The sequence below is a fragment of the Peromyscus eremicus genome, chromosome X, assembly GCF_949786415.1.
Source record: "Peromyscus eremicus chromosome X, PerEre_H2_v1, whole genome shotgun sequence".
NCBI classification, from domain to species: Eukaryota; Metazoa; Chordata; class Mammalia; order Rodentia; family Cricetidae; genus Peromyscus; species Peromyscus eremicus.
This window is the reverse complement of record NC_081439.1, coordinates 114,990,167-115,005,455: the sequence shown is the minus strand read 5'-3', so window position 1 is coordinate 115,005,455 and position 15,289 is coordinate 114,990,167. Positions and strand designations below refer to the sequence as shown.

At 42.4% G+C, this 15,289-nt stretch overlaps 1 protein-coding gene across 2 annotated transcripts; it reads right to left on the bottom strand.

The window, feature by feature from the left end:
- Positions 1–268: 268 nt before the first annotated feature.
- Positions 269–12,822, bottom strand: LOC131899844 (integrator complex subunit 6-like). 2 transcript variants are annotated; one of them, XM_059251313.1, is made up of 5 exons: positions 12,418–12,822; positions 3,912–4,147; positions 2,045–2,356; positions 935–1,028; positions 269–549 (listed from the first exon to the last, which is right to left on the bottom strand). In XM_059251313.1, exons 2-5 carry the CDS (start codon positions 4,084–4,086, stop codon positions 450–452), a joined length of 681 nt encoding a protein of 226 aa, XP_059107296.1. In that variant the 5' UTR covers positions 4,087–4,147; positions 12,418–12,822; the 3' UTR covers positions 269–449. The 2 variants fall into 2 exon arrangements, with proteins under 2 accessions (XP_059107296.1, XP_059107295.1); XM_059251312.1 differs by having other exon boundaries at positions 3,912–4,087; positions 12,418–12,773.
- Positions 12,823–15,289: the final 2,467 nt, after the last annotated feature.

The window sequence follows — 15,289 nt, the reverse complement described above, 5'->3', positions numbered from 1 at the left end:
CAGTCAGATTCACACAGGATATTCACTGGCCCAGATGTTCAGTAAAGAGGATTGGAGACAGCCCATAAAGCCAGGCACCATGTCCTGTTGAGGGGATATCTCTGGGCAATGGGGATAGGAAATGGTTGGGAATGAAGGCATTTCTAAATACCAGAGATGACACTGGTGACCTGCTTCAGAATACAGACTTGTCATGACATTTACCTGATGAGACAATAACATCAGCCAGCAGAGGGGAGAGAAAAAAAATCAACAAACCAGCAAGAAGTTATGCTTTCAAACAAAAGGCACAGGGAGAAAGCCCTTCTTTATTAAGAGTACTTTAAGACAGTTTTCTTAGAGGTAGTTATCTTAGCTAACACATTCGAGGAGACTTCAGCATCCTCCTACTACATTCAGGAACACACTAAACTATTTGTTGCATCTTCGCGACCACAGTAATAACAGGATCACATATCGGCTGGTGGATCATGGTTAGAGAGAAATCTGTGAGACAATATTTCTTCACGTTTCTTCTCAAGGAATTGAATCAAGTGGCGTCTTTTAAACCTGAAAAGAAACATACACATCATGTAAAAAACAAGATACCCAAAGAACCTGTGCAGCAGGAAGTTCTGTGTGACCCAGAGCAGGAGCTCCCCATCTGTGGGAACAGTCAGTACATCCCAGGCACCAGGTGCTCTAGCCAATATGAAGGGTGTCTACTGAGGATCAGTGCCCAGCTCAAGACTACCGTGACAAAGGAGGGCTCAGTAGGCCTGGAAGGATGTGTCAAACACAAGTGACATCAACCTAAATGTCTATGTCACCAGCCTTAACTATAAAGTGGGGGCCAGGGACTGAGAAATTCAAAGCAGGTGCTGTTCTCCACCCCACACCCAACCACTACAGTAACCCAATAGCTTGAAGATGTGTGGTTCCTCTGGGCACCTACCTTGCGGCTTCCTTGATGGTGAACTCAATAAACTGTATCTGGACTTCCAGAGGTCCCTGCACTTCTTCAAGCAGGTCGAAAATCCTTCCATAATCTGAAGAGAATATAAGAATATTTCAGTATTTCTCAGAAATGAAGAAATAGAACTGGTGAATCCGTGTGTACCTCAGTAATGTGCTTTCTGGTCAAGAATGTTAAATGGTGGGTATGTGTTCTAAATGCCTCAGCATAGACACTAATACAATTCTTATGAGAAATAACCAAGCAACATTACAAATGAAAGATGGAGTCCACTGAGATGTTTTAGTCAAAGAGCGACTGTACTCAATTATAGAGAAAACCTCGGTTGTGGCAAAGGCCCGCTCCTGAGGCAGTTTCAGGTTATTCTAATCATACAGCTGGAGAAGCTTCAGAGAAGCTTCCACTTGCAGTAGATGAGAATAAATTCAGAGACCCATAACTGGACAGTGTACAGAGAGTGAGAGACTTCAGAGCTCTCAGTTCTACGTTTGATATATTCATCAAAACCCTCCTCTCCAGGCTCACTGCCCTATGCAGCAGAGGAGCCAGGAAGATTGTCAGAGCCAGAGGTGGTGAACGACTCCACGGAAACAGTCTTCCAGACACAAAAGGACTGATGCACAGATTAACTCATGCATAAGACCTGTACAGGTTCAAACCAGACGACATCCCTGCCTGGAGAGGGTGAGTAGTCACCAAGTTCCACCCTTAGCAAAGAAGCTATTGTAATTAATCCTTCTAGCAAGAGGAAGCTCAGCTTTCTCCAACGGAGTATCACAGGGTATATCAGTCACACTCCAGGGAAGGCCCCATGCCCGGGAGTAGTTGGCCAACAGAAAACAGATTCCATATTTTGTTTGTTTGGCTGGTTTTCGAGTGTGTGTGTGTGTGGGGGGGAGGTGAGAGTGTGTGCATACATTTGCCTTTTGTTTTTGTTTTTGTTTTTGTTTTTTGTTTTTAGTATTTCCTATCTTACTGTTTTGTTTTGATTTTTGTTTGGAGTTTTTTGAGAGAGAAAGATGAAAAAATTTTAATAGAAAAATGAGAGGGACTTTCCTTCTCTGTTAGTGACACTGTCCCAGTACTTACTTCGTCCATATCGTCGAATTTCCTTCATTAGTTGACGCTTAATTTCGGCATTCAATTTCTCATGGCTTCTGGGGTACCCACTGGGCACACGTCCACGGTCAGCTGCTGCTGCAACCCTGGGAGGGACCTCACGGCTGATGGCTCCCCCTGCATACGTGGTATCACCGCCTTCAGGAAGTAGCCCTGCACTGCTGAGATAACTGAATTTGGCAGATGGAGCATTGTTTCTTGGAACCCATTTGGGGGGGCCTTTAGCTGTTGTGGAACCACCTTTTACCACACCCTCCTGGGCCTTTGGGCTGACAGTAGCACCTGGAAAGCAAAGACAAAAGCTGAGCTGTGAAGTGGGGGAGCTCTGTCCCCCGACACAAGCATCCCTGTGCTCCCTAGGGTCTAAAATCATTTCAGAGGAGGAACGTATAGCAGAGAGAAACGTCACCCATGACCAAGCGACCCCAGGACACAGTGAACCTTCTGGATTCACACACAAACTAGTCGGACAGGACAATGAAGAAATAAACAGGTGCAGATTCCCGGTGGGCACAGTTTAGTGTCACCTTGATGTCCTTTAGAGAATGAAAGTATCACTTGATGTTACCATAGAGGGTATTTCTAGGGTCTAGAGAGATGGTTCAGCAGTTAAGAGTGTTTGTTGCCTTTTCAGAGGCCACAAGTTCAGTTTCAGCATCCACATTGAGCAGCTCACAGCCACCTGTAATTCCAGCTCCAGAGGAAGCGAGTCTTTTGGCTTTCAAGATCACCTGCACTCACATACACATACACATAACTAAAATACTAAAAAAAATCTTTAAAAAAAATATTGCTGGGAGGTGGTGGCACATGTCTTTAATCCTAGCACTCAAGAGGCAGAGGCAGGCAGGTAGATCTCTGTGTTTTTGAGGCCACCCTGGTCTATAAAGTGAGTCCCAGGATTGCCATGATTGTTACACCAAGAAACCCTGTCTCAAAAAGCCAAAAAAGAAAAAAAAAGGAGTTTAAAAAACAAACAAATAAACAACAACAACAATAACAAAGAAGATATTGCTACTCCTTCACCCAAAATCCCAATCTGTGAATGATTTCACAAAAACCAAAACCCAAACTAATCCTCGGGGATGGAGAGATGGCCCAAAGGCTAAGAGCGCTTGCACTCTTCCAGAGGACCTGAGTTTAGTTCCTGGCACCCATGTTGGGAAGTTCACAACTGCCTGTAACTCCAGTTCCAGGGGATCCAATGTCATCTTCTGGCCTCTACCTACACTGTCACAAACATGGGACACACACATAAAAAAAATAAAAGAAGTAGACAACATTGGGAAGGAGAAAGAGCAGAGAAGACATTTTCGGTCCTTTGTGGTGGTCAATCTGACTAGAGTAGATTATAATGCAAAATACAAATGGTCTGCTTCAGAAAGCTTTGCATGGTCAAGCAAGAATAAAAGGAAAGGGAGAAAACAGTGGCAAAGACTCACCAATAAGGAACAGACATACAAAGCAGATCATGGAAGCCCTGGTAAATGGCCATAAATGCAGACGCAAATAGCTACATCAAAACATGCTCAGCATGAATGGCAATGCCATCTCAGACCACTGATGCTGTCCACAACAGTTTCTGGTGAAGGACACAGAGACAGGAAACCACACAAGTACGGCATGAAGGAGAGGTGAGGACAAGAAAGAAGACACATATCTAGGTGCTGAGCACAGGCCAGGGGACACAGCATCTCCACTCTCTGTTAGAGCTCATCCCATCCACGTGCAGGAAGCTGCTTCATGGAGGACATAACATCATTTTCATCTGTTCACATATGTTCCCTTCCACTTACAAACACAGCAGTAGCTGTCTAGCCACAGGGGACCCGATTACCTTCTCCACTTGCAGTGACTGAGGTCTTAAGATGGGGTTCTTCCTCTTCTTCTTCCACTGGCATCATGGTCACAATGCTTCCCATTGGGGGTAATATAGGATCCACGGCTTCTCCAGCAGGGTCCTCTTCCTTTTTAGAGTGTACAGAAAGCTCTTCACTTCTTTCAGCCATCATCCTTGTGTAGAAAACATCAACAGCTTTATTCCATTAATGGCAAAAATCTAACCACACAACACTGCAAAGAAAAAAAAAGCGTCTGGGCTGGAGAGATGGGTACATGGTTAAGAACATTGGCTGCTCTTCCAGAGGACTTGAGTTTGATTCACAGCATCCATATGGTGGCTCACAACTGTCTGTACCTCTAGTTCCAGAGGATCTGATGCCTTCATCTGGCTTCTGCCAGCAACAGGCATACAAATGGAGTACAAACATATATGCAAGCAAAATACTCCCACACATACAAACTAAAATAAAGCAAAGGTTCTGGGGTAAGATTGCAGTTTAGAAGTTTCATCTGTGTGATTCTCCAATGAGAAGAGTCAGGAAAACACAGGAACTAAAAATGTGAAAAAAGCAAGGCTATGAGGTTCCTCTAAAAGCTTATGGCTTCTTGATAAATAAAGTGAAAATATTTAAACGTTTTCAGTGCAGAAAAACCCAGAAGTTCAGTGTGTTAGATGATCTCTGAGCTCAAAGGGGTCACAAGAAATGGAAGAATAAAGGGAAGAAGTAAATTCGTGAAGTGGGTGAAAACTTTGACAATGAGATGGACATCCCTCTAGGGGTGGGGTGGGGGAGCCAATCAGATACCTTGGAAATGTAACGGTTAATTAATTAAACAAAACATTTAAAGAGAGCATCTAGACCAAGCATAACAAAGAATTCCAAGAATTAAATACATGACTGAGGAATTATTGCACTCACATAGCAACAGAGTAATCATGACCACAGCATTCAAGGAACACTGAGACATGATCAAGAGACCAAGCCTGGCTAGAGAGATGGTTCGGCTATCAACAGCACTTGTTCCTCAGAGGACTCTGGTTTGATTACCAGCACGCACATGGTGGTCCACAGCTATTTATAACTCCAGTTCCAGGGAAGGATCCAATGCCCTCTTCTGACCTCTGTGCAGACACACACCTGATGCATATATATATATATATGAAGGTCAAACATTCACATACATAAAACAAATATTTTGAAAAAGAGAACAATCCTATGAACTCTGAGCTTAAAAAAGGAACCAAGTTACAATCTAAACACATAAACTCTATTCCACAAATGTCCAGCAGAAATTTTCCCAAATCTTGGGAAAGATGTGGTCATGTAAGGACAGGACAAATTTGCAACCCTGACTAGCCATGCCCAGAAAACTACCTCTCCATGTCATCTTAAAGCTCTAATAAGGATGGAGCCAAAGAAAACTTAACGCAAGTTGTACGACAGAAGCTCCAAGTTAGGTCCAAAGGCAAACCCATCAGAACCAGAAGACTCAGGTCATGAGGCTTGGAGGCAATCAGCTCCGCCTACTGACACATTGCTCGGGCCAGTATTTCAACTCTTGAAAGTCAGTAACTAGCTGGGCACCGTGGTTCATGCCTTTAACCCCACTACTTGGGAGGTAAAAGCAGAGTGAGTTTGAGGCCTGCCTGGTCTACATGGTGAGTTCCAGGACAGCCAAGGATATATAAAGATACTTTGTCTCAAAAGAACAAACAAAAAAAGAAAGAAAGAAGAGAGAGAGAGAGAGAGAGAGAGAGAGAGAGAGAGAGAGAGAGAGAGAGAGAGAGAGAGAGAGAGTCAGTAACTGCTAACCAAGATTACTACTCCTTCATTTTTTAATCCTTAAAATCAGAAGAGAAATAAAATCCTTCCATAATAAAGATGAGCTAAAGCAATTCATCATCACTAAGCTATTGCCAACAAAGATAGTTAATAGAATATTATACACAGAAGATAAGATAGACAGCAACATGAAAGCTTGGGGAATAAAAAAACAGAAGAATAGAAAGATAAGTGGGCATTTGGAAAGGGGCAAATATTTTTATCTCAGTAAACCTACAAAGCTTTAAGATGAATATGGGAGAAATTAATACATACCTTATAAATATAAATGGTCTTAACTCTCCAACTACAATATGCATATTGGATGAAGGGATTAAAAATAAGATTCAGCTGTTTCCTGTCTCAGGGAACTTCACTGTCAAGGATAAACAAAAACAGTGAAAGTGTGGAACACTGCATTCCTAGGCAAACAGAATCTATGCAAATGCAAGAGCATCTAGACTCCTATCTGAAAAAACTGACCCCGAGGTGAAAGTTATAAAAAGAAAGAAAGAAGGTCACTGCATCTTAATAAAGAAAACAACCCATCCAAAAAGATATAACAACTTTAAATATACACAATAAATGTTAGTTCACCTGATTTCATAGACCCAAAACTATTGGATGTGGACAGGTAGGTTGAGATACAACAAAGTTGATTGACGGTTTAGAGTACTAGATTCTCATCAATCCATAGATCCTCCAGAAAAGAAAACCAATGAAGAAACATCAGTGTTTAACTGCACCATGGTTCAAACAGGCTTTACAGACATCTACAGAATATTCCATCTAATAGCTAGGAAATGCATATTATTTTCAGCAGCCCATGGAATGTTCTACAAACACATCACATTTTCTGTCGTAGAGTGAGTCTTAATAGATCCAAGTCTTATGTTTTCTCAGATAGTAGTGGTAGGAAATTAAAAGGCAAAGCAAAGGACACCGTAACCACAGTGAAGAGGGAGCACACGAGCTGGCCCCAGGGTTCAAGCTTGTCAGAGCAGCATATGGGACTCGACAGTAGGAGTGCTGCTACAAATTCAAGGTCAGTCTCCGCTACAGATGAGACCTTGGCTAAAGAATTAAAGACTACATAAGCAGGAACCAGAAGTGAGGAAAAGGGGAGGGCTAAATACCAAATACTTCACTTTTTGTTTTTTTTTTTTTTTTTTTGTTTTTTTTTTTTTTTTTTTTTTGGTTTTTTTCGAGACAGGGTTTCTCTGTGTAGCTTTGCGCCTTTCCTGGATCTCGCTCTGTAGACCAGGCTGGCCTTGAACTCACAGAGATCGGCCTGCCTCTTCCTCCCGAGTGCTGGGATTAAAGGCGTGCGCCACCACCGCCCGGCCACTTTTGGTTTTTGAAGTGAGATAAAAACAGATAGATTGTAAAAAAAAAAAAATAACCTAATAAAATCTGCCCCTCTGGGACACAAAATCAAAATGTCTTATTTGGTAAAATTTCTTAAAGCAAAATTGGAAACTTTTATACCCGCAAGGCTTTTTTAAGGAGTCCTGTAAGCATTCCAATGGGGATATAATATTTTAGGTAAATTCTGTCACAAGCAGAAAAAAAATGGGCCCATTCTTAAAGCAGTTTGTGAAGAAAATAGAAAGCTAATGACAATCTACATAAAATACACTAGAAGAAAACAAAACTATGGGGTACAATCTCTCCTGAAAATAGGGATGAACATCTTTAAAAAGCGATTATACAAAAACCAAAGGTGAGTGGAAACCATGCTGCATGTCACCGTACAGGTCAATGCAGAAAGGCAAGGCTGCTTTAACTTCAATCAACTTTAAGCTCGGGAAAGCGTCAGGGAAATAGCAGGTCATTTTAAGTTCAAATCCTCTTCTGACTTGAAAGGATCAGCAACTGAGAACACAAAACAAGTGCCGTAATCCACTGAAGTGTTTCTACAGAAGACAAAATAGCCCGTGTTCTCTCGTATGACAGTCTAAACTGAGCACTATGGACACACAACAGGAAGCAGCATCGGGCCCATTTGGGTGGAGGAAGTGCAGGAGCAGAGGGGGAAGAGGGAGAGGGGAGGGGATGGCCAGGTGAACTTGAGCACAGTGCAATGACACGTGAGGATGAGATCTTGATGACATCCGTTATTATAGCACACCCCATTGTCACACTTCACTAATAATAAAGTGTGTCTACAAAACAAAAAACTAATCTATGACAACATCAAACTCCATTTAAAAATACCAAGCAATTTCTCCCCCAAGTTGCAAAGAATACAAGGATGCATATTCTCCATGCAACAATACGTTAAATGTTCTAATAATGTGAAGACAGAAATGCTGGAAAAAAGGAAGGGCAAGTGGCATTACCCACAGGTGGCATTTCTATCTGGAGAGGCCGTTTAAAATGACACAAAACCACTGCAGTTACTAAGTGACAGTAGCCAAGTTTCTGGACCTAGGGACAAGAATCACAAGCCACCTATATTTCTGTATAGTAAGCACAAACAATTAGTAAATAAACCTCAGAGTATCAATGAAAGTGTGCTCCAAACCTTGAACATTTTGGAATATACTGGCGGATGTGCTAATGCATTACACACAAAGTATAAACCATCATTTAGAGAAAGTGGAGACTGTGGTAAACTGAAAAGAATAGTCTTTGCATGGAGTAGAAGTCATATTTTAAAAACTCATTAACATTAATTCCTTCTAGAAAATAACAATCTCATTCAAAAATCTCACTATGCTAACTGATTTTGAAAAATGGCAACCTGGAGCCAGGCAGTGGTGGCACACACCTTTAATCCCAGCACTTGGGAGGCAGAGGCAGGCAGATCTCTGTGAGTTCAAAGCCAGCCTGCGCTACAGAGGGAGTTCCAAAACAGGCTCCAAAGCTACACAGAGAAACCCTGTCTCAACAAAACAAAACAAAAGAAAAAGAAAAAAAGGCAACATGGTAATGAGTACGGATGTGAAGTTGCTTAGACTATCCAGTCTTTAAGTAAAACAAGAAAGTTAGAAGAAACATTCCCAGATAGGAGTTTTCAAGCAAAGCAGGGCTCGGGAGACAGCTGTCAGTCAAGTGCCTTGGGTTTGATTCTCAGAGCCCACATGAAAATGCTGTGTATGGCAGTGTGCACCTGTAATCCCAGCAGCAATAGGGAAGAAGAGACACTCAGAACAGATATTTGAGACTTGTTAGCCAACCAGACTAGTCTAATTGGTAAGTTCCAAGCCAACGAGAGACTCTATCTCAAAGGGGGTGGACAATGGCCCTGAAGATGACACTTGAGGTCTCAGGGACTACCCTGGCCTCCAAATTAATGTGCACATACATGCACACCCCGCATATAATATTTAAAAACCAATATAACTGAAATCGTAGGATATTGGAGTAAAGATGGGCAAACCCAGTAGTGGGAGAGGATCTAGGATTTAGAAACAAGGATGGAAAGAAAATGACTAGATTCATAGCACCTAGGCTAGTTAACCATCCTGGAAAAGACGCTTCATTGACTAAGCTGACACCAGGAAGCTTCTCTGATGAGGGTCAAGTAAAGAACTGATGTATGCACACAGCAGAATGTCAGTGGGAATCATTTTATTGCTATAGTCCCTTAGCAGAATAAGAGTTCCTTTTACCTCTTCCTAACACTATATTCTGTTTCCCCTTCAGTGAGAGCTCTCCTCCCCACTGTCCCCTTACTATGCCTACCCTCTGTGGTTATTCAGACTGTAGCATGCAAATCAAAAGCTTCAAAGTTGGAGAAGCTTCCTCTTGAAGCAGATGGAAAGTAACACAGAGGTCCATGACCAGACAACGTGCAGAGAGTGAGACTTTGCAGTACTCTGCCCTAAATGGGATGTCTTCAGCAAACTCCCCGCTCAGGGAGGGAGGGCCTGGGGGTCCATGTGGAGGCGGAGCCAGAAAGATTGGAAGAGCCAGTGGTTGTGGAGGACTCCAAGGAAGCTGTCTTCCAGACCCAACAGGATTGATATACACACGAACTCACAGAAGCTGTGGCAGCACACACAAGATCCGCCTGCACATGTTCAAGCCGCATGGGGTCCCAGCACTGAGATGGGGAAGCCGACACAGGGTCACACCCTACTGAAGAAGCTATTTACAACTGATACATTCTAGCAAAGGACAATCAGTTTTCGTCAATGGCCGGTCCCAGGATATACCAACCACACTTCAGGGTAGGCCCCATGCCCAGGAATAGTTGCCAACAAAAAATGAACTCCATAATTGGGGAGAGGGGTGTTTCTGTTTCCATTTTTGTTGTTTTGCCTTTTTTTTTTTTGGTCTTACTTTTTTTTTAAATTTTTTGAGGGGAGAGAAAGAATATAAAGTTGGCAGGTAGGAAGTAGGAAGGTGGGGAGGATATGAGTGGAGTTGGGGGATAGGAAAATACAGCAAAAATATATTATATGAAAAAAATTTAAATTAAAAGATTAAGAAAACATAAGTTCACATCATAAAGACAAAGAAAAATTATCTTTTGACTCCTAGTTCATGGGAGACATGTAAGTATACTTAGGATATTCTATTTGTGCAGGCAAAGATTGCTTTTGTTATTGTGGGGGCCCACATCTGACTCAGTTTCCCAGTTTGAATCTGAAATCTATTCTGAGTCAATAGAGTTCAAGCTTGCTTGCTCCAGGGCTGTGAGAAAGTCCTTATTAGCCCACAGAGTCTCCTTGAAGGGCTGTGAGAAAATCCTGATTAGCCCACAGAGTCTCCTTGAAGGGCTGTGAGAAAATCCTGATTAGCCCACAAGAAGGAACATACTATCTAGCTAGATGCAGGTTGCTGACGCCAGCTGGACGTACATAGAGATAGAAAAAGAAACTGCCTGCTCCTTGACGCAAGGCAGGATAGATAGTGGTTGAATGCCTGTGCTGTGCATTGTTCTACCTCTGTCCTTCAAGACTGTATATAAGCTGGCTGTGAAATAAACTCAGGGCTGTCCGGCATTGACCGGCAGACCTCTCAACTCTTTTCTGTCTTCTTCATTGTCTCTACAATCTCTACACACATCTACCCAGATACCCAGTTGACTGTCCGCAGGCTCTGGCACGTTACTAGGGATTGAAATCAGACCTCAAAAATGTTAGGCAAGCCTTGTACCTTGAGACACATCTTTAGTCTGTCCATTTATTACTTATTTCTTTCTTTCTTGAGACAAGTCTCACTAAATTGCCCAGGCTGGCATGAAATTGCTAGGTAGTCCAGACAGGCCTTTAGCTTCTAATACTCCTTCTGCCTCAACCTCTCAGGTAGCTAGGATTATAGTCTTGTACTAACATCCTAACTAAAGCTTTTTTCTTTTGAAGAATAAGACCGTTAGCCACAAATATTGAATTTTAATTTCCATTCATCCGAAAGACATCAGTTCCACAGTGTTATTACTGGACATGGTGGCATAGACTTGCAATCCTAGCATTGAAGAGGTTATGGCAGGAGGATGCAGTTTGAGGCCAGTTGGGTCTACACAGCAAGAACCGAACTGAAAAAAAAAAGAAGTTTAAAAGCAGAAAGACAAAGAAGAAATTTAAAATTCTCTTCTTAGATGTGTGCATATACATCAATGCACATATGTCTAGAAAAATGAGTGGAACTGTCTAGATGTGGTAGTACACATCTGTAACTCCAGCACATGAGAGCTGGGGGCAGGAGTGGAGTTCATAGCTAGCTTCAGCTATAAAGCAAATCTGAGGCCAGATTGGGGTATTTGGCAGCCTTTATCAAAATAACTACAACAACAGCAGCAGCAACAACAACAAATGAGCAGATTTCAACCACAAACTAAATTTCCAAATACAAATATCCCAACAAAAGTTGTGCAGGAAGTCAGAAACACAATGGTTCTCAATCTCCCTAGTCATCAGAGAATTGCAAGTCCTGCCACAGGACTTGCTGCCTGAGTGGCAAAAGTGGAAAACTGAGTGACAAAAATTCAACCCACTGGGGGAAATAGGTGGTAGAGTTGGAAGTTTCCCAAATTAATGGATTCAGGTGCCCAAGACAACAGTTGAAGGGTTATATTGAGTCCTTAGGGAAACACTCCCTCTGGACCAAGACAAAAGGATCCAGGTGGAACCTCCCATCCCATGGCTTAGGCTGATCATCCTGGTCTTTCTCTACATACCACCAATGTTCAGGAAAGTGCTCACCTAAACCATAGCCCTAGGGCATAGACACAGTTCAGAAGCTGAGTCCCCTGCATAACTGAGGTCAGGAAACCAAGTAAAACCACCACCTGTGGATAGTTGATACATCTCCCAACATTACAAATTCGAGGACCCAAGAAAAATCACCACCCTTGGGTAATTAAGTCAGGATTCAACCTAGCTGAGTTCAAAGATTCAAGGAAAACTGCCACCACTGAGTAGAGTTGGGTCAACATAGCTGATGTTAAGGACTCAAGAAAAAAAACTGCCACCCCTAGGCTCAGTTATAAGACATAAGGAAAACTGTCACCCCATCTGTAGCCAAGGCCAGGTACTAGCCTGGCTGAGTTTGAGGACACAAGGAAAACACCCACCCCTGGGTTGATGAGACCCAGCCCAACATGGCTGACTCAGAAAAGAAAAACAACCATCCCTTCTCGGTAGACGAGGCGAGTTCTTAAGGACTTATCCTCGCCTGAGGCTGAGAAAGAATAGTTAAGAACCCTTCTTCCAAGTGGAGACTTACACTTGATGGAACCCTTTCCAACTTCACAAGTAGCAGAGGAATCACAGAGAAGACGATTGAGAAGCCTGCCGAAGAGGACCGTTAAGCCTCACCAACTCTCCTTCCACGGCACAGAATTCCATCCTCCTCGGGATTCGACGTGCATGCGCAGAGAAGGAGCGTACCGCAAGCAGAGTGGTTACTGGTTGGGCACAAGTACTTCAGAAATTTGAAGAAGAACCCTACTAGAGGGAAGCCCACCCAAGCCCATGGAACAACTGAGAACTTGCAGGAAAGCCATTCTGCAGCTTGGAACAAACATCCCTCAAAGGTATCCTCAAAGAGCCATCATAAATATCCTATGGAACAGGGCCCCACGATAGACTGAGAATGCCCAACTTGGAGTTGCGTTCCATCCACGCTAAATGAGAGCAGTCACCCAGGGAGCACTCTGCATCTCAGTGCTGAAATCCTGATGTTGTGGAGCAGGCCTAGTGATTGTGCGGTTGTCTGCAGTGTGGTTACTTGGAACTTTGTAGAAACCGGTGCTCTGAGCACTGACCACTGGAAAATGCTCCCCCGGTGTGTCTGGAATGGAATGAAATGGAGAGGTACTAGTCTTGCCAGAAGAACTCTGATTTATTCGTGGCAGAGAAGACCAGAAAGGAAATAACTGGCTAGCTCCTGCTGCTGAGTTACTGTGCTCTGCCACAGTTGGGCCATGGAGAAGCTATGGGGGAACGACTAGAACTTTCTATACACAAGCCTGGAGATCAGGAAAACTGGCTGCCACCAGCCCAGAGAACCAGAAAGTTGGGCTTTATAGTGTCCAGGAGTCCTCTGTAGACAGACTTCAGCCACAAGAAAGATCTTTAAAGGAACCAGAATCTTTTTCATTGAGCAGGACAAAAGGGTGATTTTGGAGCTGGTGGGCAAAATTAGCTATCATCCTGATGGATGCATAAAATGTGACAAATTTAATGAGTGGTGTTCTATAAGTATGTCGTATACAACTGGGCTTTTGGCTTTTTTTTTTTTTTTTAGCATTTTACAAGTCCTCTGTTTCTTTGTTCATCTTTTGAATAGTTCTACCTAATGGTCTCCAACTATTATTGTGGAGTTCTATATTCCTTCGTTCTCTCATTTTTGTTTCACTTACTTTTTCTCATGTATTGCATGTGTTTATAATTTTCACATCTTGGTGAATTGTCCGATTTATCAATATATAAGGTCATTATTGGTTTCATGTAACAATTTCTGGCTTCATATCTATTTTGTCTTATATTGTCACCAACCTCATTGTTGATGATCATTTACATGGAGTAACTGCTTATATCTTTTCATTTTCAATCTGCCTGTGGCTTGGAATCTCAAGTGTGCCCCTTGTACACAGCATATGATTACATCATGTTCCTTCAAAACCCATTTCCCCAATATTCAACAAACATATAGACATATGACTCTCACATAGTGCTATTCCTCCATTTTAAGTTTCACTTCAGTGGTTTTTGGTAGCTGACATTTTTAAAATCATGCTTAAATATATATAATGTAAATTTGCTGTGTTCACCTATTTTAAGTGTGCAATTCAGTGGCTTTTTGCATACACAATATTCTGCAACCTTTATGACTTTTTCCAAACTTATTTACCCCACAGAGAGAAACTCTGTAATCATTATTAGCTCTATATTATTCTTATCTCCCAAGACTAAAACTAAAACTTAAAGGTAACCTATGCAGATACCTTCACTGAGAATTTCTCTTGATTTCTGTCAGTTGCTATATTATGTACGTTTGTTCCTTCCAGCCTGGAGAATGCTGGCAGTGGATTTCAGGCAGTGGATAGTGATGAACTCTCTTATGTTTTTGTCTGTCTGAGACTGTCATTAGTGAAGGTTTGTTTGGCCAGAGATACCATTCCTGATTGACAGCACTTCCTTTCCACTGCTTGAATCTATCCCTCTCCTTTCTTGTGCAGTGCTGGGAACAGCATCCAGGGCATTGTGCAGACTAGACAGTACTCTACTGGAGTACATCCGCAACTCCTTTTTAGCATTTTCAATGTTATTATATTGCTGTTTGTCTTCCCATGCTTCTGATAAGAAGCCAGATGTTAAAATTACGATGGCCCTCTGGCAGCCTTCAGAATCCTCTTTGTCTCTTAATGCTTTGATTATGTTACCGTCTCTCTGTTTCTCTGCTTTGCACGTCCTTGAATTGGATGGGTATACAGACACACATCCATTATTAAATTGGAGAGTCTGGGACTATGGGGGTCTATAAATATTTTCTTTACATAGTCTTCACACTGCTTTCTCACATCTTCTTCCAGGGATCCTATTAATGTACACTATAGGGGTTTGAATGAGAATGGCTTCACAGGCTCATATAGTTGAATAGTTGGACCCCAGTTGGAGGAACTGTTTGAGAAGGATTAGAAGGTATGGCCTTGTTGGAGGAGGTGAGTCACTAGGTGTAGACTTTTAGGTTTCCAAAGCCCACACCATTCCAGGTTAGCTCTCTCTGCCTTCAGGCAGATAAGAATGTAAGCTCTCAGCCAATGCTCCAATGCTGTGCCTGGCTACCTGCTGTCATGCTTCACATCATGATAGTTATGGACTCATCCTCTAAAACTGTAAGCTCCAATAAACACTTTCTTCTATTAGTTGCCTTGGTCATAGGGTTTTGTCACAGTGATAGAAAAGTATGCTTGATTGTCATGCTTGATGTGGCCCAAAGGCTAAGGTGAGGGTGTCAAATTCTTGGGTTTTGTTCTGTTTTGTTTTAGTGCTCAGGCGTGGAATGCAGGTCTCTTCACAGCTATATCCTCTGCTCTTTTCATTGTTCTTAATCCCAGTTTCTTTATGCTCCTCACATTGGATAATGTCAATCA

What these genes read in the sequence shown, in the direction of transcription:
- LOC131899844 (XM_059251313.1), bottom strand. Translation starts at nt 4,086, where the DNA reads ATGATGGCTGAAAGAAGTGAAGAGCTTTCTGTACACTCTAAAAAGGAA. An exon ending in AGTCACTGCAAGTGGAGAAG is followed by an intron (nt 2,357 to 3,911) that starts GTAATCGGGTCC and finishes TTTGCTTTCCAG; the next exon opens with GTGCTACTGTCAGCCCAAAG. An exon ending in AATTCGACGATATGGACGAA is followed by an intron (nt 1,029 to 2,044) that starts GTAAGTACTGGG and finishes TATTCTCTTCAG; the next exon opens with ATTATGGAAGGATTTTCGAC.